Below are 23,565 nucleotides of genomic sequence, written 5' to 3'. Positions count from 1 at the left end.
AATAATATATTACTGTCCAACAGTAATATTACAGTATGTTACCATCCAACACTGACCTTATAGTAATATAATGACTTTACCTGGTCTCTCAACACCACATCTATAACCAAGAATGCACAGCAACACCTCCACTTTCTGCGGTGCCTGAAGAGAGCCAGCTTGCCACTACCCATCCTTACCACCTTCAACAGAAGCACAGTGGAGAGTGTCCTGACCAGCTGCATCACTGTGTGGTACAGGAACTACAGAGCAGCAGACTGCAAGGCCCTGCAAATGCATAATGAGAACAGCTGAGATGAGATCACAAGGGTCTCCCTCCCCTCCATTCAGGACATCTTCCAGGGGTGTTGTGCATGCAGAGCCTCCTCCATCATGAAGGACCCCTCCCACCCCTCACACGGTCTGCTTCCCCCCCTGCCATCAGACAGAAGGTTCCGCAGCATCAGGACCAGCTCTGCAACACACATCTCATGCCAACCCCTCTTCCCATTTCATGACAACTCTGCACTACTAAACTTTATACTGGAAAATCATCACCTCTGTCCCACATATAGTTATACAATGTATAACAACCAGCAAGGTAATTTCATGACTACTTTGCACTGAAACTGGGAAATCATCACGGCTGTGCCCCATATTTATACTCCTATACTATATACAATAAAAAAAGAGGTGACTTGTGATACAATATTTATAGATATTTGTAGTTTTTAACAATTCATATACACAAACATTTGCATCTATTTTTAAACCATTCATTAGTCACCAGTATTCTGTTGTTTATGTTTCTATTTATATTCAATATTCATATTCAACTACTGATCCATTCTGCGACACTGGTTACTATTTACAGCACAAAATGATGTACGCACTGTACTTTAAAATGCCATATGCCTCATATTTTATATGTATGCTTTTTATATTATTTTTATATTTTAATGTATTTCTATGTCTATATGTCTTGTTAGCATCTAAGGCTGTGAGAAACGCAATTTCGTTCCCTTATACTCTGTATATGGAAATGACCATAAACAACTTATCTTTGAACTTGAACTATGTTACTGTCCAACATTGTTACAACTCGGTTCTATAGTAATGAGTACTATATTACTGAGAAATATTACTGAGTAATTTATTGCTGTCCAACACCGAAAGACATGAGCATTATAAATGGAAGGTAAAAATACGTCTTTTCCTTTAATGTAAGGGGGAAGCGTTCTGCGCCATGTGATACTGATCAGCTCTGTCGGTGGTGTGTGTCTGTTTTTCTCAGCATGAAAACCCGCTGTCAGTAAACAACCGCACGCTTCAGTGCTGAATGCGGTATTTGAATATTTCTCACTTCGGGTTTTTCATGTTTTATGTCATGGTGTGGATGTGACTCACTGAACTATGGCTTCCAGTGTCGATATGTGTCGTAAGCGGGAGGGAGTTTCCGTGTTTGAGTAAGCGCACTCTGTGTCTGTCTCTCAGTGTCCTGCTGTCAGAGCCGCTCTTCTCATGGACTCCTCCACTTTCCTCTACGATGTCCCTCCGGCTGTCGTCGAAAGATTGTGTCAGATCATGGACATTGGAGACGACAGACTCGGATGGCGCGGACTGGGTGAGGATTTTTCTGTTTAGACTGAGTTTGATGGAGATGCTGGTCCGAGACCACAGCCACATTAAACATATCGTTGTGGACTGAGGGAAGGAGATCCGACTTTCAAACAGTTGATTCGTGGCTGGTGGTAACGGGTCTGTCTGTTAATAAACACTGTCTCTGACACCCATGAATCCCATGGAAATTTTAAGTAGATAAGATATGCAAAATATTTTATTAGATCAAGCTGGTTTTCATCTTCTCTTCATATCAAGTTTACCTTCTATATCTCTGACTCTCTGTAGCTCAGTGTCACGGGCATAAAGGTACCAAAACAACCATCTCTGAATATGACTTGCAGTTGATTTATTGAAACAAATATATTAATACTTTTGTTTGGATTAATTAATTAAACTAACATTACATTTGCCTGTTCAAAGAGATAGTTCACCCAAAAATGAAAAGTCAGTCATCACCCTCATGTCGATAGAGGGTCAGGTTTAGTTTTATAGTCCAGAAAACACTGCTGGAGTTTCACAGGAAAACAGTGCTGCAGAATCTCTCAAACAGTGGATGGTGACCAGTTTTCAAAAAACAACAGAAAAAATAAAATAAAATGCCTCCATACTGCTCGTCTGGTGTAATCCAAGTCTCCTAAAGCCCTGAATCTTCACCGTAGATTCTTACCTAGGTGCCACATTCATGTGTGCATGCACATTGTTTTAACTTTGTGTGTGTGGTGTGCGAACGACATGTTGGGGCTTTAGGAGACTTGGATTTAGAGCTTGAGATCTGTGCCTGCACTGAACAGGACCTTTGGGTCAGGAGTTTGGGTCAGGTCGGGCCTTATTTCTCATATTTCATGGACTCACGTCAGGTTCGGGCTGTACTATATTCATTCATTCATTTATTTGTATATTTATTTATTGATTTTCATTTTTCTCCCCAATTTATTTTTTACCAATTCCAATTCTCCCCAGTGTATTGTCTGAATGAAAACTGAAAACTAGAGTTTGGTACAGAGGGAAGCTTGTTAAGAAAAATGGAAGAAAATGGCTGTTATCGGGTTAAGGCTGAAATATGCTAATGAGGGATGGGTTCGGGTCGGTTTTGGACAGAATGTTGTCGGCCTAGGGCCTCAATGGGCTCAGCTCTTCAGGCACGATTACAGCACTACTTGGATTTCCCCAGATGAGAAGTATGGAGGCATTTTTTTTTGTTTTTTTGGTTGTTTTTTACATTTCAAAACTGGTCCCCATGCACTTCCATTGTTTGGGAGATTCTGTTTTCCTGTGAAACTCCAGCAGTGTTTTGTGGACTAAAAAACTAAGCCTGACCTTCAATCAGCTTGAGGGTGACTAGATAATGACTGAATTTTCATTGGGTTAACTGTCCCTTTGAGCTTAACAAATTCTCACAGTTGGTTGCTTTTCTATGTTCAATGTTATGAGAAAATTATTACTTTATGTGGTGGTTAGTAAGACCGTAGAAGTAACTTCACATCCTCCATGTAGTTCATCTGTTCATTATGTTACTGTAATATGTGCGTAAAGGAAAGTAATGCACGACCACATGTTCTTATTTTTGTTGACGTACTTACTTTTCTCTGTAAGCTCGATTTGGCATCTTTGTATGTCCATCATCTCTCTCTCTGCCTCCAGCTGTCCGAGTTGTTCCCAGCATGTTAGAGGTGCGCAGTTTGGAGCGCATGGATGCAGCAGGTCGGAGTCCCACAAGGGAGCTGCTGTGGTCCTGGGCCCAGCAGAATCCAACAGTGCAAGACCTGCTGAAGGTCCTGCAGGACATGGGCCACGACAGAGCCCTGCAGCTCTTCCAGGGACAAGCACAAGGTCAGTTACAAATAGTGCAAACTCTGGTGAGTGCAATTATAACACCAGGTACCTGTCAATCTGCATAGCACAGCTAAAATATTTATGTTATTTTTCCCATGTGAAGGCCATATTCTGCATAATCACTATTTCATTCTTAAAATTTGCACTTTAAAAAGTTATCACACAGATTCAAAAAATATTTGCAAACTTTATTCATTATATATTTCCAAAGTCAGTTGACTATAAAGCAGACAACTGGACTCGAGTCATAGGGACTCGGACTCAAGTCGACTCGAGTCGCAAATTTGACGACTTGCAACTCGACTCAGACTTGAAGGGTCAGAGACTCGAGACTCGACTCGACAAGATGACTTCCCTTGACTTGAGACAAGATTGATGACTCCCCTCGACTTGAGACAAGATTGATGACTCCCCTCGACTTGAGACACGACAAACGAGCCCCTCCCGCATCACTCTTTCACCTGACTGCTGCTCTTATGATAACTCAAATATTAGATTTTTTTCCACAAATAGGCCTGTTTTGAAATATTTTAAATAATTACTCCATAATTTAATGAGGTCCCACCCATAGATATAGAAATACAAGTATATAGTTTCTTTATCTATGGTCCTGGCACCCCCTGCACCCTCCAACCTGGGCCCAGGAATGTAGCCTTTCCCCATCTACCTTGGTCTAAATGATCAAACATGTAATGTAAGAATAGATAAAATTAACAGTTTATGCTTTAATCCATGCAGACTAGACTGCATGCTCTTTTTTGGATGAGAAACAATAGTGAGACACTTGACATAATCTGCGACTTGACTTGACTTGACTCGACAACCTTGTGACTTGACTCGACATAACCTTGTGACTTGACTTGACTTGACTTGCCCATGACAAAAAAACTTGGGACTTGCTTGAGACTTGGACCGAATTACTTGATACTTGCTTGGGACTCGGATTGGAGGGACTTGTGCAATTGTCTGCTATAAAGGCTTTGCATAATATTTTAAATTAAGAAGTAATTAGTACGGAATTTTATTTATTTTAAATTGGTCAATATGAAGTTAATTCAGTAAGTCTTTAAAAACTCATCAATTCTTTAAAATGCTGTAATGTTTACATCAAAATTATTTATTAAAGAATAACACTGCACTGCCACCCATCCCACTCCCATCATTAAGATACATCACTACAATTCACTGTTATTTTTATTCATGAACGGAAATGAAACAAGTTCAACAGAGGAGGGAGAGACAGATGGGCAAGTCTTGATGGGAACCCCAGACCCATGAATGATCCTGCAAGTGTATTATCAGACTGTGTTCCCCTCCAGACATGATTGAGGAAAAGAGTTCCCCAAAATCTATAACACGACATTAAAACACACCATGATCTCACTAGTTAATGCAATGAGATAAGATCAGGGAGCCTGGGACAACTTTGAAGGCCCCTTTCGCCTGGCTGAACATCGGAGCATCGGGGCAACTACCACGGAAAACCACACCAAGAAGACCAACTTCCATCACTGAGGTCACATGATTTCCTGTCAACTGCGGAGGTGCTCTCTTGCAGAGGTCCCTCGCGATCTCACAGCTTACACACATGGGACACATGCTCCACCAACTGAGGGTGTACCAGCCATTACTGTTAAGGAATAGGTGCAGACTAGAGATGTGCAGGCTGCAGTTTATCCACAGGCACACGGGTAAACCACAGATTGGTCGGGGCGTTTCATAAAAATTGACATATCAGATTAATGTCGTGTGGGTGGGTGAAAAAATGTGTCATTAAAGAGGTAAATATTAATTACGTTCTCTTAAATATAAACATATTTTAAGCTTAACTTTTTGATAGGCAGATATATATATATATATATATATATATATATATATATATATATATATATATATATATGTATGTATATACAAAGTTTGTTCACTATATATTTTAAAAGGCTAAATGTTTCACACAATATTTTAAATTGCATCTTCCCTCTGTCCCACTTCCATCATTAAGACAATTCATTACAATTCACCGTTATTTTTATTCATGAATGGAAATGAAACGAGATAAACAGAGGAGGGAGAGACAGATGGTTGAGTTTTGAAAGGAACCCCAGACCCATGAACGATCTTGCAAGTCTATTAATAAGTCTGTGTTCTATAACACTACATAAAAACACACCACGATCTCAGTAGTTTACGCAATGCATGGCGAAATGTCAGCCGTCAGACTGGGCTACGGGATTTGTGAATCACAGTTTGTGAGCTAAGCTAAACCGAATGCAAACATTAGCTAAGCAGTTTGTATATCAGGCAGACAGGATGCTGACATGTGCTGTGCATTCGCCTCTCTATGCCCTACCTCACGTTGACCCGTTGACAAATACGAAGGCTCCATTTGCCTGACTGAACATCGGAGCATCGGGGCAACTACAGTGGTCAAAAGCAACACGAAAGTTATTGTGAGGGAGAGGGATGGCCCTGTGACCGCGAGATTCGGCGAGACAACTGCGTGATCCAAGATGGCAGCCCCCAGCTGCTACATTAAAAACACACAGCGAATACTTTTCTCTTTTGCTCATAAAAAACCTTCTCTTTTACTCACCATCATCTGGATTCATAAAACAGGCCGACCTGGAAGACCTTAAGGATTACATAGATGATTGCTTCAACCGATTCTGCACAATGGTAGATGCAAAAATAGACCAGGACAAGGACAACTGCACCTCCACACCAAGCAATCAGAGATGCCGGCACTCTGACCTCTTTCCACAACTCTCCAGACAAATCATGCTTCGACTGTACAGAGGTCAGTGATATTTTGATTTCAATCAACAATAAGCTTTCCGGACTTGACACATGTATCGCACTGGTGCGCCACAAAGAATTCCAGCAGCTCCGCGAAAGCCTGGAATTCAGCCAAGCGTAAATAACCACACTCACAAAAGAAAACAAATCTCTCCAACGCTCTGTCACCACACTCACAAACCAGCTCACCTCCGTTACCAAAGAAAACAAGGATATGAAAGAAACCATTCTCAAACTACAGTCGCACAGCATGCGAGACAACCTCGTTTTCTCCGGCATCCCAGAACAATCACATGATGACAACCCACAACAGCTGATTAAGGATTTTATGACTGCCCACCTCAAAATTTCACCAGACATTGTTAAGGACATTTCATTCCACCCAGTTCACTGCGTTGGACCAAAAAAACCTCACAAACAAACGCCAACAACCCAAAACAGCTGGGCCAATGTTACGGCAGACATTTGAAAGGTACGGACTTTGGCCTCAACGATCAGTTTCCCCGAGAAATCCTGGACAGATGTAAAAAACTATTTCCCATCCAAAAACAAAACATGCCAAGAAAGCAAAAAAACAATAATTTCGGTCGACAAATTATATATTGATGGGAAACTCTACCCCCCCCGCACCCCCCCCCCCATGTAGCCATATAGCAATGCTGACTTGAAGCCATGTAAATGCACCTCAGTCTCACTAAGCACTGAAATGTCTAGAGCAGGGGTGTCAAACGTATGACCCGCGGGCCAAAACCGGCCTGCCAGAGGGTCCAGTCCGGCCCGCGGGATGACTTTGCAAAGTGTGAAAATTACAGAGAAGACATTAATTTTAGGGTTGAAAGCATTCCTAGAGTAATTTGAGTAATTCGATGACTAAAATCCGTTTAAATCCGAACAGCTGTACAGCACACTGTGTTTGGCATGTGGTGGTTATTAAAGACCAGAGTATTGATGAGGGCCGACATTTAAATTTTGATGTAATTTATTATCACACGGCTGCAGCATCTCTCCTCTCTGCATCAGTGCAGCTCCTCCATACACACACATACAGTACAGACACACAGAGGAGGTCAGTGTGATTCTCTGACCCTGTCTGTATCTGATCTGTTGACTTTCTTCATCAGCAGGATGTTTTATGAAGACAAAAAGACAAAACCTAACTCGCATTCTGGGTTTCTCCCTATATAATAATGCATCCGCGATTCAGTTTTCACAGCAGCAGAGAAGCTGCGTGTGGAGGAGACTGTTGTTAATGACGGAGTTTATTACAACAGAAACTAACGTGATGGTTAATGACATCGACACCAACCAGATGCACTTATAAAATTAAACAACTGTATAAGGAGGCCTATACGTAAAACAGGAGAGTCTCTGTTTCTCTGTGAGAAACTTTCAGAGCTTCTCACAGCAGAGTGAACAGGTGAGGGAGGAGAGGAGGGCAGATTGATCACTAACCAATCACGGATGCTGTCGTCCTCTCGGACTGATTAAAAAAATTAAAAGCCAAAATTGGTCACAAACCAAACCTGGGTGTCCACACAAATAAAGTCTTTGTGTGAAACACTGCAGAGTTTAACATCGTGCTGTTTACAGACAGTCTGCTGTCTGTAGTTTGACAGACAGAGAGGGTCGTGTCTAGAAGGGAACCCTAGACCCGCAAAAGATTGTGCGAGTTTGATTATTTTAGTAGAAATAACGAACACAAATCTTGCGAGAATTGTGCAAATAAAGAGTTACCTTCTAGACACGACCGAAAAGGAGCGCAGCTCCAAAAATAGAAAATCATGTCGTGGTGTTGATGTTTTTAATGTGGCGGCCGCCATAAATAAAACACTATTCACTGATCCACAGAGAGTCACTGAAACACTGATCACTGACCTGCTGTGATGGAAAAAATATTCACATTCTTTATTTAAGTAAAAGCACTAATACCACGATGTAAAAATACCTAATTACAATTTAAAAATCTTGTATGTTATTTTTTCCATTTTTGAAAAATCAACATTGTTATTGCTGTTGTTGTACTTTAATGGTATTCTTATTGTTATTTTTTGATGACTAAATACAGACCTGCAAACTCATAAGAGGAGAAAAAGGTGGCATGTTGGTAAACCAGTCCCCTGTCCTCTGGGGGTCTGGGAGCGTCCTGCTCCAGAAGAAAAATGTTGTGATTTTAACATGTGAACAAAACATTCTGGTGACTGTTTCAGTTAAAAGAGTTAGTTCCATCTTCTGTTTATGGTTTCTGCAAACATTACTACCTCTACTTTTACCTTTGTACTTGAAAAAAGTAGAAAGTAAAGTAAAAACAGTAAAAGTAAATCTACAGTAAAAGTAAAGTTACTTTACTGAGTATTTTTGTTTTAGCAATTTATAGTTGTTCATTTAATAGACCTGTCTTATCTTCTCTTTTGTATATTACCATTGTTCTTAAATAAAACAAAAGTAATGCAATAAAAAAAATGCAGAACATGCAATATTTCTTATCTGATTACTCGATTAATCACCAGAATAATCGATAGATTAAGCTTTAATTTTACTGGTTCGACCCACTTGAGATCAAACTGGGCTGTATGTGACCCCTGAACCAATCGGTTTGACACCCCTGGTCTAGAGTTTGTCTCGCTTTTCTTTTCTTTTTTTCTTTTATGTCTTCTCTGTTCACTGTTCTCTCTTCATTTTGTCTTTTTAACCTTTCCCTCGGTACAGAGTTCTGCCCATCTCTCTCTCTCTCTCACACACACACACACACACACACACACACACACACACACACACACACACTCACACACACACACACACACACACTCCCTGCTCATTTTAACTCCAGGCAAAGAGGGGTGGACATTTTAATACATAGAAATATCCCATTCACTCATAATAACACCATAACAGATCCTGAAGGAACAACAATCCAATCACTACTGCATGTATCTATGGCCCAAATAATGACGATCCATCCTTCTTTCATACTTTTTTACTCTCCAATTTGTCAGATTGCCCAATAATAATTGGGGGTGATTTTAATACAGTCATGAACCCCTCATTAGATAGGTCCAAGAACTCAAACAGCATGTGTATCTCACATATCACAGAAACAATTAAACAGTTTATGAGTGATTTTGGTCTTGGAGATGGTTGGCGATTGAAACATCTGTCCGCCAAAGAATTTTCTTTCTTCTCATCTGTTCACCATTCCTACTTCTGCATTGACTTGTTTCTAGCCAGTAACTCAGTTATCTCCCAAATCTCACCCTATTTCTATTAGTAACCATGCTCCTGTCTCCCTCAACTGGAATACTAACTATTGTCACAAACCGTCTGACAGGTGGCGCTTTAACATATCTTTACTTGATGACCCAGACTTTGATAAGTTAATTAAAAAAGAGTGGGCATCCTTCCTCGAAATAAATGATTCACCAGAAATAGAACCGTCATTGCTATGGAAAGCGGGGAAAGCAGTACTAAGAGAAAAAATCATATCATAGTCCACACACAAAAAAAAGAAAGACAGTGAACAGGAAAGGTGTTTGGAACAAAAGATAAAAGAATTAGAACATATTAATGCAAACAATCCTACTGAACAGACCCATAATGAATTACAGAGATACAGACTACAACTGAATGAATATGCAAACAAAAAAACTCCTGCTACACAGACTGAGACACAAACATTTTGAATACAGTAATAAATCTGGAAAATATCTGGCCTACCAAATCAAGAGAAACAAGGAAAAAACAATGATTCCTATGGTTAGGAACTCAGCAGGGAAGCTCTTACAGACACCTGAGGAAATAAATAAAACCTTCCTGGATTTTTATACTAACCTATATACATCAACTCATAAACCAAGCCAAAACAACATTGACACCTTCTTAAGCAGCATTGAATTACTGCAACTCACTGCAGACCAAGTAAATGACCTCAAGAAACCATTCACAATCACAGAATTCCACATTGCACTCAAACCCATGCCTAACAATAAATCACCAGGACCTGCTCGTTTCCCTGCTGAGTTCTATAAACACTTCTGGAACATTCTAGCCCCGACATTCAATAGACTTATTCCCATTGACATGAACACAGCTTCCATATGTCTCTTACTAAAACCCAATAAAGATCCCACATCCCCGTCAAGCTATCGCCCTCTATCTCTCATCAACACCGACATGAAAATAATCAGCAAAGCCTTAGCATCACGAATAGAAAGAGTCATTTCATCTATCATCCACGCAGACCAGACTGGTTTTGACTGATTACACGATTAATTGGTCAAAATCCACCATTCTTCCACTCAGCTCCAACAGCTGGGATGTGGCAGCCCAATCACCACTTCCTTCTCTGCGCACTGGTAACATCACATACTTAGGTGTCAATATTTCCCCCAGGCTGTCAGAGTTAATCAATCTCAATTTCAACCCATTACTCAAAACCATAGAACACAACCTCCAGCGCTGGATGAATCTTCCAATATTACTTATGGGTAGATTAGCAACAATCAAAATGACAACACTTCCCATGATCAACTACCTTTTCTCAATGATCCCCATAAAACCACCATCATCCTGGTTCAAATCCCTAGACTCTGTAATGTCAAAATTCTACTGGAAAAATAAAACATCTAGAATCAAATTAGCCACTCTACAAAAATCAAAAATCCAAGGAGGTCTGGAAGCTCCAAATTTTCTCAATTACTTCATTGCCCACCAACTCCAGTATATTCACAGATGGATCAATCCCAATCAATCTGACAGCCCCTGGATTGACATAGAACAAACATCATGCAAAGAGTTTCATATTTCAGACCTACCATTCATAAGCCGCTCCATCGTACATCACCATTGCTTCAAAAACCCTGCCATAGCCACAACTCTGACAGCCTGGTGGAAATTCCACCAAATAACTAACACCACAATCACACCCACCAAATACTCCCCCATCAGGAACAATCCCGACATTTAAAGAACAGGAAACCTCTTAACTCACTATCATGGATTAGTAAAGGCATTACACACCTCAAACATATTTTTCAGAGTAACATTCTAGTCTCATTTCCTTATCTGGTCCAGAGGTATGGCATCGGGGAGGGTCAGTATCTACAATACCTCCAGATTAAGTCCTCCATCCAGACTAAAATTGATATGAAATCAGCCAATCTAGATCTTCATCCATTAACATCAACACTCATCAATATCACCAAAGGAAAAAAACTACTATCCCGTATTTACAAAATAATATCCACAACTGACTCAACAATATCCATTCTGCCCAAAAACTGGGAAAAAGATCTACAGATTCTCCCCTGATGCCGACTTCTGGACCCAAATCTGCAAAAACGTTTTCTCAGTATCAACTAGCACAAACATCCAACTCATACAATGCAAGATTATTCACAGGGTACACTACACAGGGGAAAAAAGGCATAAAATGGGTTTCACTACGTCAGAAATTTGTCAACACTGCACTCGGAACACCTACATGCATGCTATATGGGACTGCACACCAATCAAAAAATTCTGGCGGGAGATCACTGACAACCTCTCTCACATCTTGGGCTGCCACATCCCTCTATCTCCCTCAGTCTGGTTACTAGGAGACATATCCAACACCAACCTAAACAACACATCAAATAGAATACTTTAAGTAGCCCTAACAATTGCCAAGAAAACTATCCTCTTGAACTGGAAATCAAGAAATCAAATCAACATTACACACTGGAAAAATCTACAAATTGACTACATATCAATGGAAAAACTATCCGCCTCAATCAATAAACAAACAACAGATTCTGATGTCATCTAGAACCCTTTCATTCACACCCTAACCTTGTAACTCCTACACCGATTTCTCTCACTACCCCTCTTTGCCTGCCATCAGTGAACGATAAACACTTAACATCCATACACACACATCTTTTTTTGCCTGCCCACCATCCACAAGAAACATAGATCCCATTTCTAACATCCCATTTCATATCATTACACCGGAACCCATACAATCCACCACCCTGCCTTTTTCTTTCTCTTCTTTACTTCTTAGCTATTGTCTCCATGCAATTATCCTACAGTTATTACTACCATTATTAAGATTTTTGACATTGCTTTTTATATGTATGCATATATGGATATAACACTGTGACAAATTATAATCACTGCTACTATCATTTGCTTTACTTACAGTTTTGCTCCATTCAATTACTATTGCTATTACTGTCACTATTATTTTTATTATTACTAATATTATTATTATTGCTGTTATATTTGGTGATGATGATGATGGTAGTGGTAGCAATTGTCTTATTTATTTATTTACTCATTTATGTATTTATTTATTCATTTTCTATTTAACTTTTTCTTCACTTATGTTGTTAGATACGGTCTGACAGACAGTGGTGGTGGGGGTTGGGGGTGTGGACTTGCTCAGTTGGCTGGCTCAGGGTAGGAGGAAGACGTGCAATGGGCCAGCGTCCTCCCTTGGGTCTGGTTGTGGCCCAAAGCAGCAACCCCCCTTGTATAAACATCACTCTCACTTTCTCACTCTTTCTTTCACAAACATTACAGCATAACTTCACATTCTTAATTTCAAATATTCAGTTCAATTGACTGTTAAAATATTTGATGAATAAACTTTGTGTATATTTTTTGAATTCATGTGCTATTTTTTTTAATGTGCCAATTTTAAGAATCGGAGATCTGCAGCCAGTTCTTCTTTTTACTCTTCCTGACATATGGAACAGGAAGTGTAGCCTTATGTCATATTATTGGGGTCTTAGCTATGCTAATTTACAAGTCATGCTCATGCATGTGCACTCAGATACGCACAGGTGAACCATTTACTGGTTTTCTGAAGTTATGACCGTTGAATCTGACCTGGCGTGTTCGTATGAGCCCTTCACGTGAAAAAAAGTAAGAGAAATTTAAAACAGGAATTTGAAAATTTGAAAATTTCTTGCATGAGGCCCTTTGTCTTTGTTTTAATGCCTTTCTTCAAAGATGACATTTTCACACAGTCGGAGAAAGTAAAGTGTGCATCAGACTATAATTCAGTTATAAAATCAGTGGACCTGCACAGCTTCCCTCCCCAGACTACTGCAACAGCTGTCTGACATCACCTGTCCTGCACGCTGCGCACCCCTTCACTCCATGACTTAAGGGAGTATTTCAACCAAACCAGAGTTGGTGATTGTTGGAACAGTGAATGTGTAACAGTGTTTTACAGCAGTGCAAGTGCAAGCAACATCCAGCATACACTGCAAATAATACAATAATCTGCTTAACCCAAACGAGTCAAATTCTCAGTTTTTTTGTTCACAGTGCTGTACTATGTATATACTATACAAATATTAGATCATTATACACTGCACAGTATAATACACAACTACGCTCTGTAGTTTGGCTCAATGTCCCACCTACAGCACAGCACATCTGATTGGTTAGAAGTCATGATCAATCAGCAGACACACTGAATCACAGACGGGGTGAGACAGAGCTGCTTCGGTGAGCAGAGAGGAGCTGTGTAGAAGTTAAGACAGCTGATATCACCAAAGTTTCAATGAACATCACAGTTTTATGATCTGTTTCTTTGGTGATAGCATAGTTCCATCAGTGAAAAAAAGTTATGGTCTGGATTTCACTCAAGGTGATGTGACGGCTTTTAAATCAGTCACTCTTCACAGAGATGCGCTGCACATAGCAGCATCTGTCCTGTCTGCAACTCTGAACTTATACAAAAGTAACAGTGACAGTAAAACTATGATGCTCACATGTAGTCCGCAGATCACATGCGTGCCGAACCGTAGAGGGCGATCTGTACGGTTCAAGGATCAACTGCGATCAGTTGCTTAGCAGCGCTTAGCTACAGGGCACATCGGGGCACGTCAGGGCAGTGAGGGCAGTGAGGGCATGTCTATGTGGATCATGTGACCAACTGAGGGTAGATCTGAATTATTATTATTTTGTTTTATTTATTATTTTGGGCCACACAGACAGACTTTCACACACACACACACACACACACACACACACACACTTACATAAAACAAACAAACAAACACTCCAGCACCCCCCCCCCCCCCCCCCCCCCCCCCCCCTCTGCACGTGCCAGCTGAAAAGGCCTTGTTTCAGAAAATTATTCAGTTCAGTTTGTTCACTTTGAAGGTTCTTTCAAATGAAACATTCACAACAAACAATACAACAACCACCCAAGTGTATGCTTGGAGCCTGACCTTTCTGTCTGATTATGCGAGACTAGGGTGTTCATGTTAAGTAGACTCAAGGAGTTTTTTACCGATTGAAATTTGGGTGTAAAATTGAATGAGGCCTCCGTTTGAATTATAGCATCAAATGGTGAACACTGGTTTCATGTGCTTCAATTATTATTAATGGTTGCAAATTCCTGTGGAACTAAATGAGTGTTGGAGGGAACTTTTATTACAAAGAGGATATTCAAAGCTCTTTCTTGGTTCCTCTTTGTGGTTTATGCCTGATGTCAGCAAACCATGCTATCCAGTTACCACTAGAGATAGAACTTTAACTTGAAGGGCACTCTTTTTCTTTCAGAGTCACCTGTGCCTCCCAACAATCAGCATGCAGAGTCCACAGGGCAGATGTCAGCAGCTGAAGTGAAGGTAGACTGTTTTCTCTGACTCCAGTGTCAGAAGTATGCAGTAAAAAGAAAGAAATAACCATCCCACTTGTTTTTCTCTGATAAGGAATCCTTCCAACCAGAGGCGAGTTCTTTAAGTCCTGTATTTTGTCCCAGTAAGTAAAGTGAACATTCCAACATATTCATTTAAATCATTCATGTCATACATCAGTAAAATGTAATTTTGATGGAACTTTGTTTTCCACTGATGATTCAGATTGGTGTTGAATTGTAAATTCCCGTGTAACTCCCCATTCTCCTGTGTCAACAGGAGAAAACCAGCCTCCCGTCATCACTTTTCAAGACATCATAGATGGAACTAGAGAGTTCCACCATGAAATGAGAATCACGGAGGGACAATTTTCTGATGTCTACCGAGCACAATTGGGAAATAAAACATTTGCAGTGAAGCTTTTTAAACAGGTGATTGTTGATTCTAGCACTCTAAAAGGAATAGTCTGACATTTTGCGAAATATGCTTGTTTGCTGTTAAAGCCTCTGAAGAAGACTGATATCAGACAGACGTTCTTGGGAACAACAGTTTCACAAAATAATCTTAACACAAGGTCCTTTTACTAGTCTTTGAACCGTATCTTTATCAGATTAACATTTGCATTAAAGCTCCTTGAGCACATGGCAGTTGCTGATGAAGAGGATGAGATGTGGTTGACCAACTTTTCCTCAGGCAGAAATGTGTAATTTGCTTCAGCTTGTAATTAAATGTTAAATTTTTGTAAAAACATTTTCTTAAACTTATGTTCTGTGTTGACTAATTGTTTTTGTGTATTCATATTGAACAGTTTATATTTCAGTATACTGATCTACACTGGGCCTGTAATTAAAGAGATAGTTCACCCAAAAATGAAAATTCAGTCATTATCTACTCACCGTCATGCCAGTTGAGGGTCAGGTTTATTTTGTTTGTCCGCAACACACTTCTGGAGTTTTACAGGAAAACAACGTTGCAGAATCTCCCAAACAATTGAAGCGAATGGTGACCAAATGTGAAAAAAAAAAAAAAAATGGGGAAAAAAAAAATGAAATGCCTCTATAGTGCAAGTCTGGCATAATCCAAAGTCTCCTGAAGTCCCGACATGCCAAAGTGACTTGAAAGATACACCATGTCTTTATACCATGTTTTTAGCCTGTATAAGTATACACTATTTTACTGTGAAACTCCATCAGTATTTTGTGGACCAAAAAAACTAAACCTGACCTTCAATCGGCATGAGGGTGAGTAGATAGACTTCTTGTTTTGGGGTGAACTATCCCTTTAATGTTGTGATCTTGCTTCTAATTGAACTGTATTCCTGATCCATCTTTCTCCAGATAAATATGGTGTCCTGGAAGACGGTGTGGGATATCTTCAGAAAAGAAATGGAAATTCATCATTTGTAGGTGTCAGACTTCACTCTCAAAACATCTTTCTTTTTATGTGATAGTGTTTAATCTTTAGTGTGGGGATGTGTTACAGGTACCAACATCCAAATATCTTAGACTTGTTGTGCTGTTTCTCTGATGTGGACCGCTACTGTCTGGTCTATCCTTATCTCCCCAATGGACTGCTCTTCGACAGACTACACCATCAGGTACATTTCTAATTAATTAAAATATGCTGCAGTTGTTTATCCTGCTGTCTGTCAACGAGGAGGTATGTTTTTGTTTAAGACTTGTTTACCAAGCCAGAGTTAGAAAATGGTTATACTTTAAGTATCAGCAACAGCAGCAGTAGTCTGCCCTGGCTGCGGCACAGCTGGCAGGGGCTGCAGCACGAGCAGCCTCACTCTGAGCCTGGGTTGCGGTGCCCCGCAGATCTGCCACTGAACACCTGTGTTTTCATGCTAGGTAACACCATCTTCTTCTTCTTCTTCTTCTTCTCAGTTCCAGCGGTTTACTTCTTCTTTGAGATCTGTCACAACATCCCCTACCGCCTGACAGTGAAAAGGGCAATTGATCTTGTCATTGGTGGGAAAGTGTTGTGTCTTAAATGATGAGATATCTTGTCAGTGGTGGGGAAAGAGTTACTATGTTTACCCATGAAATAAATGAAAGGAAAATGATGTAAAAACAAATAAATGGCATTAGTTTTTCTAAATCTTTCAGCCCTTGTGTGCCTTGTTTTGATCCACTCACATTTCCCCTGTCAAATTTACTGTATTATGCTGTTAATACAAACTCAACACTTCCTGTATCCATTTCAAATTAAAAGCCCTTTTGCGTTTCAGTGGAGAAAAACCCCTCAGGGTGAGATGATCTGCAAGCCTACCACTAGGTGAAACTAAATCCTACATACCGGTCCATTAAATTCTTCTGCTCTTTCATTTCTTTCTGTGTGTAGGGTGTACAACCCCCTCTATCCTGGCAAGAGCGTCTCACTATCATCAAGGGACTCGCAAAGGCTTTGCATTACCTCCATGCAGCTCAGCCATGCCCAGTGATCTGTGGCAACATCTCCAGGTACAAGCCAGCAAACATACACCCACTTCACTAACACACATACTGTAGTACAGTCATTCCCAAACGCTAGGTTGGGACCTACAGGTGGGTCACAGGAATTTTTATTTAGGTTGCCAAACAAATAAGAGACTATGGAAAAATGTTTTAGTATCTTGATTATATTCTTATAATTCAGTAGTCAAAAATGTTCTATCGTTTTCCTGATGAGAGGAAATAAAACCAATGATATGTCCTGTTAACTCAGCCTAAATTGATTATTTCTCATTTATAAAGTATTTAATGTGTATATGTTTGCAATAACATGCATCAACATTAGGACTGCAAATAATTGATTGTTGATCAATCTGTCCATTATATTCACAATTGCTCAATTAGTTCTTCGTGAAAAATATCAATCTGGTAATAACTTTTCCACTAACTGCTGAGTTGTGCGCCTCAGCCAAGCGCGAGACACACATGCGCGCTTTTAACTTCAATATTTACTCTTTATTGCTATATTGTATTCAAATAACACTTAACTTACCCACACTCCCATTTGAGTAAGAGAATGACCATAAATGAAGGTGTTTTGTGATTGTGAAGATGTGTGTGTGTTTCGGCCAAGCCCGCCGGGTGCTATCTTGTGCTGAAAGACCACAGACTTTGCACTTCGACCAGGTTTTAGCTGAGCTCCAATGCGCCGAGCACAACATAGCAAACGCACTGGGTCATGCCTTCGTTTTGCCTACAGCCGCACACACCCGGCGCAAGTGCATTTGCTATCTTGCAGACATGACAAAAATGGCACTTGTGCTGGTGTAAGATAGCAAAATCACTTGCACCAGCGGCACAACGGCTTTACACCGGGTGTAAGATGGGGTCTATCATGTTCAGAAGTTGACACACTGTCTTTATGGCTTCTCTGCACAGTGCTAACATACTCTTGGATAACGCCCTGCAGCCCAAGCTGTCTAACTTTGGGTTGGCTCATCTCCGTCCTCACTCCGTCAATAAGCACTGTACCACCACTCTGGATATGAGTTCCCACAGCAACCTGGGATACCTCCCTGAGGAGTACATCCGAGACGGCAAGCTGTCCTTCAGTCTGGATGTTTACAGTTTTGGAATGGTGAATGTCACACATATGAGTTTATTTAGCTCAGCTTAGTGTGTGTGTAAATTGGGATGCTGCATCAGGAAGGAAAATTAAGAAAATTTTGAAAATGCACAAAGATAAGATGATTAAACAGAAAATCTAGTTGTATTCAGTTCACTAATTGTTTGATGCTGTTGAATGAAGCCATTTTATAATAAAGCAAGACTATTTTAAAAGGGCAATCTGGATTATTTGAAATGGGGTTGTATGAGGTACTTAACAGTAGTAATTGTATTACCTTAAGTAAATGCCAGTCAGCACTACCCCAGTTTAGAGAAGCAAAGAGTGGTACCATAGCGGAAGCAAAGCAATGTACTGCTGTGGGCAGGGTCAGCAACAAAAGATATTTTAGCCAGTCAAAAAGATCTACCTAAAAAAATATTAATATCAGTTTAAGTGTACACTATATTTAGAATATTTTTTCTTTGCTGTCAGACAGCCCTTTTCTGACAGGAAACCGCAGTTATACAATCGAGGGATTGGTTTCTCCAAACAAACCAGACTCAAAAGACTGAATCAGTCATTTTACTTTGCAGAACAAGAGAGTTGCTGACCTGCCACTGTCTCTATCAGTGTTTGTTTGTGTTATTGTGTGACATCTGTGAATGTGAACTAACCTTTTAAATCACCAAAGTCACACAATAACACAAACTCTCAAAATCAAAATCTCATTTAGTAAAATAATTTTTGACTTAATTAGCAGTCAAATGAATTTTGTTGAGTAAAAGGTACAGTATTTCCATCTGAAGTGTAATGGATGTTTTTTCATGGCATTAATTCCAGTTTGTTTTCTCAGGTTATAATGGAAACAGTCACAGGACGTAAAGTCATAGAGAATAGACCGAAACAAACACTGCTGGTGAGTTGACAGTGAAGCTGAACTTCATGGGTTAAATGCATACTGATACATTTTTTTTCATTTACTTTAAACTGACAGTAGTGCACGTTTGCTTGCTCAGGAATGAGGGCACTGAACAGTAAACTTTTGTTATATAATATCAATCAGGCTCTAGCATGGTTACCGCCCTAGCAGCTCTCAATATGTACAGAATGTAAATCAAAGTGGTAGCACCTAGTGATGCGGCATATTTACCGACCAGATGCTTTCTCTGTGCCTCTCTGTCTGTCTGTCTGCTCTGGCAGAGAAACTTGCTTGTCACTGAGGTGGAGGACAGTGGGGGTGTGGACTCTTGTCTGCAGTTTTTAGATGCGGCGGCTGGCCGGTGGCCAACTGCTGTGGCCCTCACACTTCTGCGTCTGGCCTTGGACTGCACTGCTAGTCGCCACCGCAGCAGACCGAGCATGGAGAATGTAAGCACAAAAAGTTCACTCTTGATCTTTAGGAACAGTATACAACAATGTCTCACAGTTGTCATTCAGCAAACAGAGCTGGCTTAGGTGTCATTCTTGATCTAAGTGTGGAATTTGAGGCATGTGATAACATGGGCAGAAATTACGCTGTTTCTGTTCAAATATGTCAACCTTGATCTTTCTTCAGTTGTCTGGACCTCTTCGCAGTGGAGGCTGTGAACGGTTTTGTTTACAGACAGTTGGTGTTCATTTATTCATATAGTACAGTAGCTTGATGATGTTTAATTATAGACAGGTGATGCTGATGGCAATGATGGAAAGAGTACTGAAAATCTGTACTTAAGTACAAGTACTGTTACAATGGTAAATATTACTCAGTTACATGTAAAATTACTGGTGCTAGAAATATACTTAAGTAAAAGTACAAAGTATTTGTTAGAAAACCTACTCAGAGCATTAGTTACTTTAACTGTTTATGTCACCCTCACCTCTCCAAACTAGGGTTGCGAATTTTTGTACGTTTTCCTTAACCAATAGTACAAAACACTAACATGAGATTAATTATTAGTCATTTATAAGATATAAATTGTTTCCTCATATTCATTTTTTGTCACTTTATTCTCAAGTTTAATTGTCCATATTCAATAAATGGGTCCGTCAGACAAAATGATGTCAAACAGCAATTAATCAATTAATGATTAATTATTAACATCCTTACTCGAAATGTGTGCTGCTGCGGCATTTTGTTTTGTTTTTCATTTGTTTGTCTTACATTCTTACATTACATCTCATAATGCATACTCATGCACTCATACTTTTACTCATGCATGTATAAGTAAAAGTACAGACTTGAAAATCTACTCATAAAAGTGGAAGTACCCCAAAATACTGTATACAGTATTTTTAATATTTGTAATGAGTTATTTCCACCCTTTGCTGATGGTGACAAAGACCCTTTTCTCTGTTTTGTTTTATTTTTATGTAGATGTCAGTGGAGTAGAATTTTGGTCATTACAGAAGTGTCACAAGCATTAATCAAAGAAATGTTTTCCTGGGTTAAGCTCTATGCTTTTGCGTTGGTTACAGTACTGATGATATACAGAATGGGAGTCTTTGGTTGCGTGTAAGTTTTGATGACATGTATTAATATTTTGCTGTTTGAGTGATTGAAGTGGTGGTTGAGATAAATGCTATAAATCCTAAATGTCTTCAGGTACTTCTGGCATTAAGCCAGCTGCTCCCTCCACCTAACTGCCCTCCTGCTGATGAGCCCCTCAGTCTGGATGATGGTGATGCTATTAATGGCTTGCAGAGCCCCTCATCCTCCATACCTGTGGAGCATGATGAGCAGCACAACCCCCTTTGTTCTCCAACACAGACAGGACCGAGAGAATGCAGCCAGTCAGAGGTGACGTATTTGAGTGAGACTGTCAGTGCTCATGGTGAAGCAGCAGTGGACCTGTACAGCAGCTGGCCTGTGCAGTGCAGTTGTCCAGCAGAAACAGGTCAACTGGTCTGTGAGGACTGCAGGGCTAACGGCTTCTCCCCCAGCCAACCAGACAGTCTTCAGAGTAAGTGTTGCTAAGATACTCAGTTTTACATTACGTAAGCAGAATTTGAAAAACCTGTAAGACTAATTTGTAATTTGTGTATTCAGATGGGGGATTAAACTCTACCAGGTGCTTTCATTGATTTTGTCTGAGGAAACACCCAAAATACCTTCCTGGCTGTGATTTTAATCTTGACTGACCTGTGTCTGTGCTTTCAGTCACTCACTGTAGGATAGTTCCAATGAACTTAACAACCATGTTTGATAATGACTTAGAACTTGAACTTTGCAGAAATTTCTGAATTTTTAAATTTTCAGTAGGTCCCATATTTTCATGACAAATAGGTGGTAATTACCAAGTAATATATTTGAAATTTTGGAGAAATTACCCATAAATTACCTCCAAATAGCCTCAAATTTCATTGTTAATGATATGATAATTAGCAAGTACCACTTTCATAGATGGTGGTAATTACAAAGCATGTTTGTTGGTTAAGTATGTGATAATTTGCATATGTTGTTTTCATGTAAGACCTAGTAGTACTAATTATTTAATTAGCACATATTTACCATAAAATTTGTAGTTAATTTAAAAAAAAGTTCAAATGTGTGAAATGGTAATTACTACCTAGACCAGTTGACATTTTTGATTCAAAAGAGGAAGCCTCCAAGCCACTCCAAGAAGAAGATAGAAAAATAGAATAGTTTTTTTCTGCACACAGGACAAAGTCTGAACATCATGTAGCTTTAGTTGACAGGGGTGTACACACAAGCTGCTTTTTATAATTTAAGTGAATGGTGGCCAATTTTCAAATAAAACACAACCAAATAAACAACATAAAATGCCTCTCAAGTTGACTTGAAAGACATTATTTACACCATGTTTTTAGCCTGGATCTTCACTGTAGAACCTTAGCTTGGAGCTACATTCACATTATGTGTGTACACCATCTGAACTGGGTATGTGCGGTGTGACGGTGTGCATGCGAAAGTGAACAGCATGCTGGAGCTGTAGGAGACTTGGATCACACCAGATGAGCAGTATGTATATATATATATATACATTCACATATATACATATGTGTGTGTGTGTGTGTGCAGATAGATAGATAGATAGATAGATAGATAGATAGATAGATAGATAGATAGATAGATAGATAGATAGATTCACTTCCATTGTTTGGGAGATTCTGCAACACTGTTTTCCTGTGAAAATCCGGCAGTGTTTTGTGGAGTAAAAAACCTAAACCCAACCTTCAGTCAGCATGAGGATGAGTACACAATGACTGCATTTTCATTTTTTTGGGAATTATCCCTTTAAAGTCTCTGTGACAATGTCAACACAAACTGGACATTATAATCCTCCTAAATGTAGAATTGGGCAAATCTGTTGCATTGGATTGCATTAAATTTTAGAGGCGTGCCAAAATGTGGCCTGGGAGAGTGTGTTAAAGGAGGCAAGTGTCCAAAAAAATTATTTAAAAAATGTATTTTTTTGAATAATGATAGTAAGTGTTTATTCATATAGAGGAGTTTATTTATATTGCATTATTTATGGATCTATGCACAACCCCAGACTCCGGGTTTGGTTCAGTGTTCAGTGAGCACTAGGTCTCCCCTGATCATTTGCTGTGTTTTGTGCCTTTCAGTTGACTGTGTGGTAGAAAATGCAGCCAAGGAGAGACTGAGGAACAAACTGAGTCTTTATAACAGAGGGCTGCTTCACACAGAGGAACTTCTCTCTGAGACAGGACTGCAGTAGAGGAAGGCCTTTAAAGGTCTTACAAAATTCTATATAATCAATTTGATAAATGCCATTTTAAAGCTTTATTAATTGTATTTGAAATTTTAACTAAATCATGAGTTAATGTTGTTGTAATATTTTTACATGAAAGATGTGCCCTGGTTCTGATGTTCTTTTGTCTTTATTTGTTTGTTTATATGTGATTTCTATTGTCAATAAAGATTTAATAAAAGAAAGTTTTTCCACTCAGGTCTCAGGGCAGTCGACTGCATTCTCAGTACAATTTTTCATGATTACAGAACTATCAGAACAATTGACAAAAAAATAACAACTGCAGATAAATATTCACAATATAAATAAATTAAAATTGCCAATTACTCAGAAGGCCAAAAAATTACAATTACAAAGTCTTTTGTCTGTCTGTCAACCTAAATGGATCCTGTCTGTCCCCTACATCCACACCTCATCAGTCAACTCCACACCAACATATCAGAGTT

At 39.6% G+C, this 23,565-nt stretch overlaps 1 protein-coding gene across 1 annotated transcript; it reads left to right on the top strand.

The window, feature by feature from the left end:
* Positions 1-1,255: 1,255 nt before the first annotated feature.
* Positions 1,256-23,318, top strand: irak3 (interleukin-1 receptor-associated kinase 3). Its single transcript, XM_084710888.1, has 13 exons — positions 1,256-1,603; positions 3,244-3,432; positions 14,788-14,855; positions 14,940-14,988; positions 15,144-15,295; positions 16,202-16,266; positions 16,347-16,461; positions 17,211-17,329; positions 18,239-18,437; positions 19,261-19,323; positions 19,608-19,775; positions 20,989-21,346; positions 22,974-23,318. Exons 1-13 carry the CDS (start codon positions 1,501-1,503, stop codon positions 23,084-23,086), a joined length of 1,761 nt encoding a protein of 586 aa, XP_084567014.1. The 5' UTR covers positions 1,256-1,500; the 3' UTR covers positions 23,087-23,318.
* The last annotated feature ends 247 nt before the right edge of the window (positions 23,319-23,565 follow it).

This window comes from Lutjanus erythropterus, chromosome 22, assembly GCF_056507025.1.
Source record: "Lutjanus erythropterus isolate fLutEry1 chromosome 22, fLutEry1.hap2, whole genome shotgun sequence".
Classification (NCBI taxonomy): Eukaryota; Metazoa; Chordata; class Actinopteri; order Lutjaniformes; family Lutjanidae; genus Lutjanus; species Lutjanus erythropterus.
The sequence above is the reverse complement of the archived record's forward strand: the minus strand, read 5'-3'. Positions and strand labels throughout refer to the sequence as shown.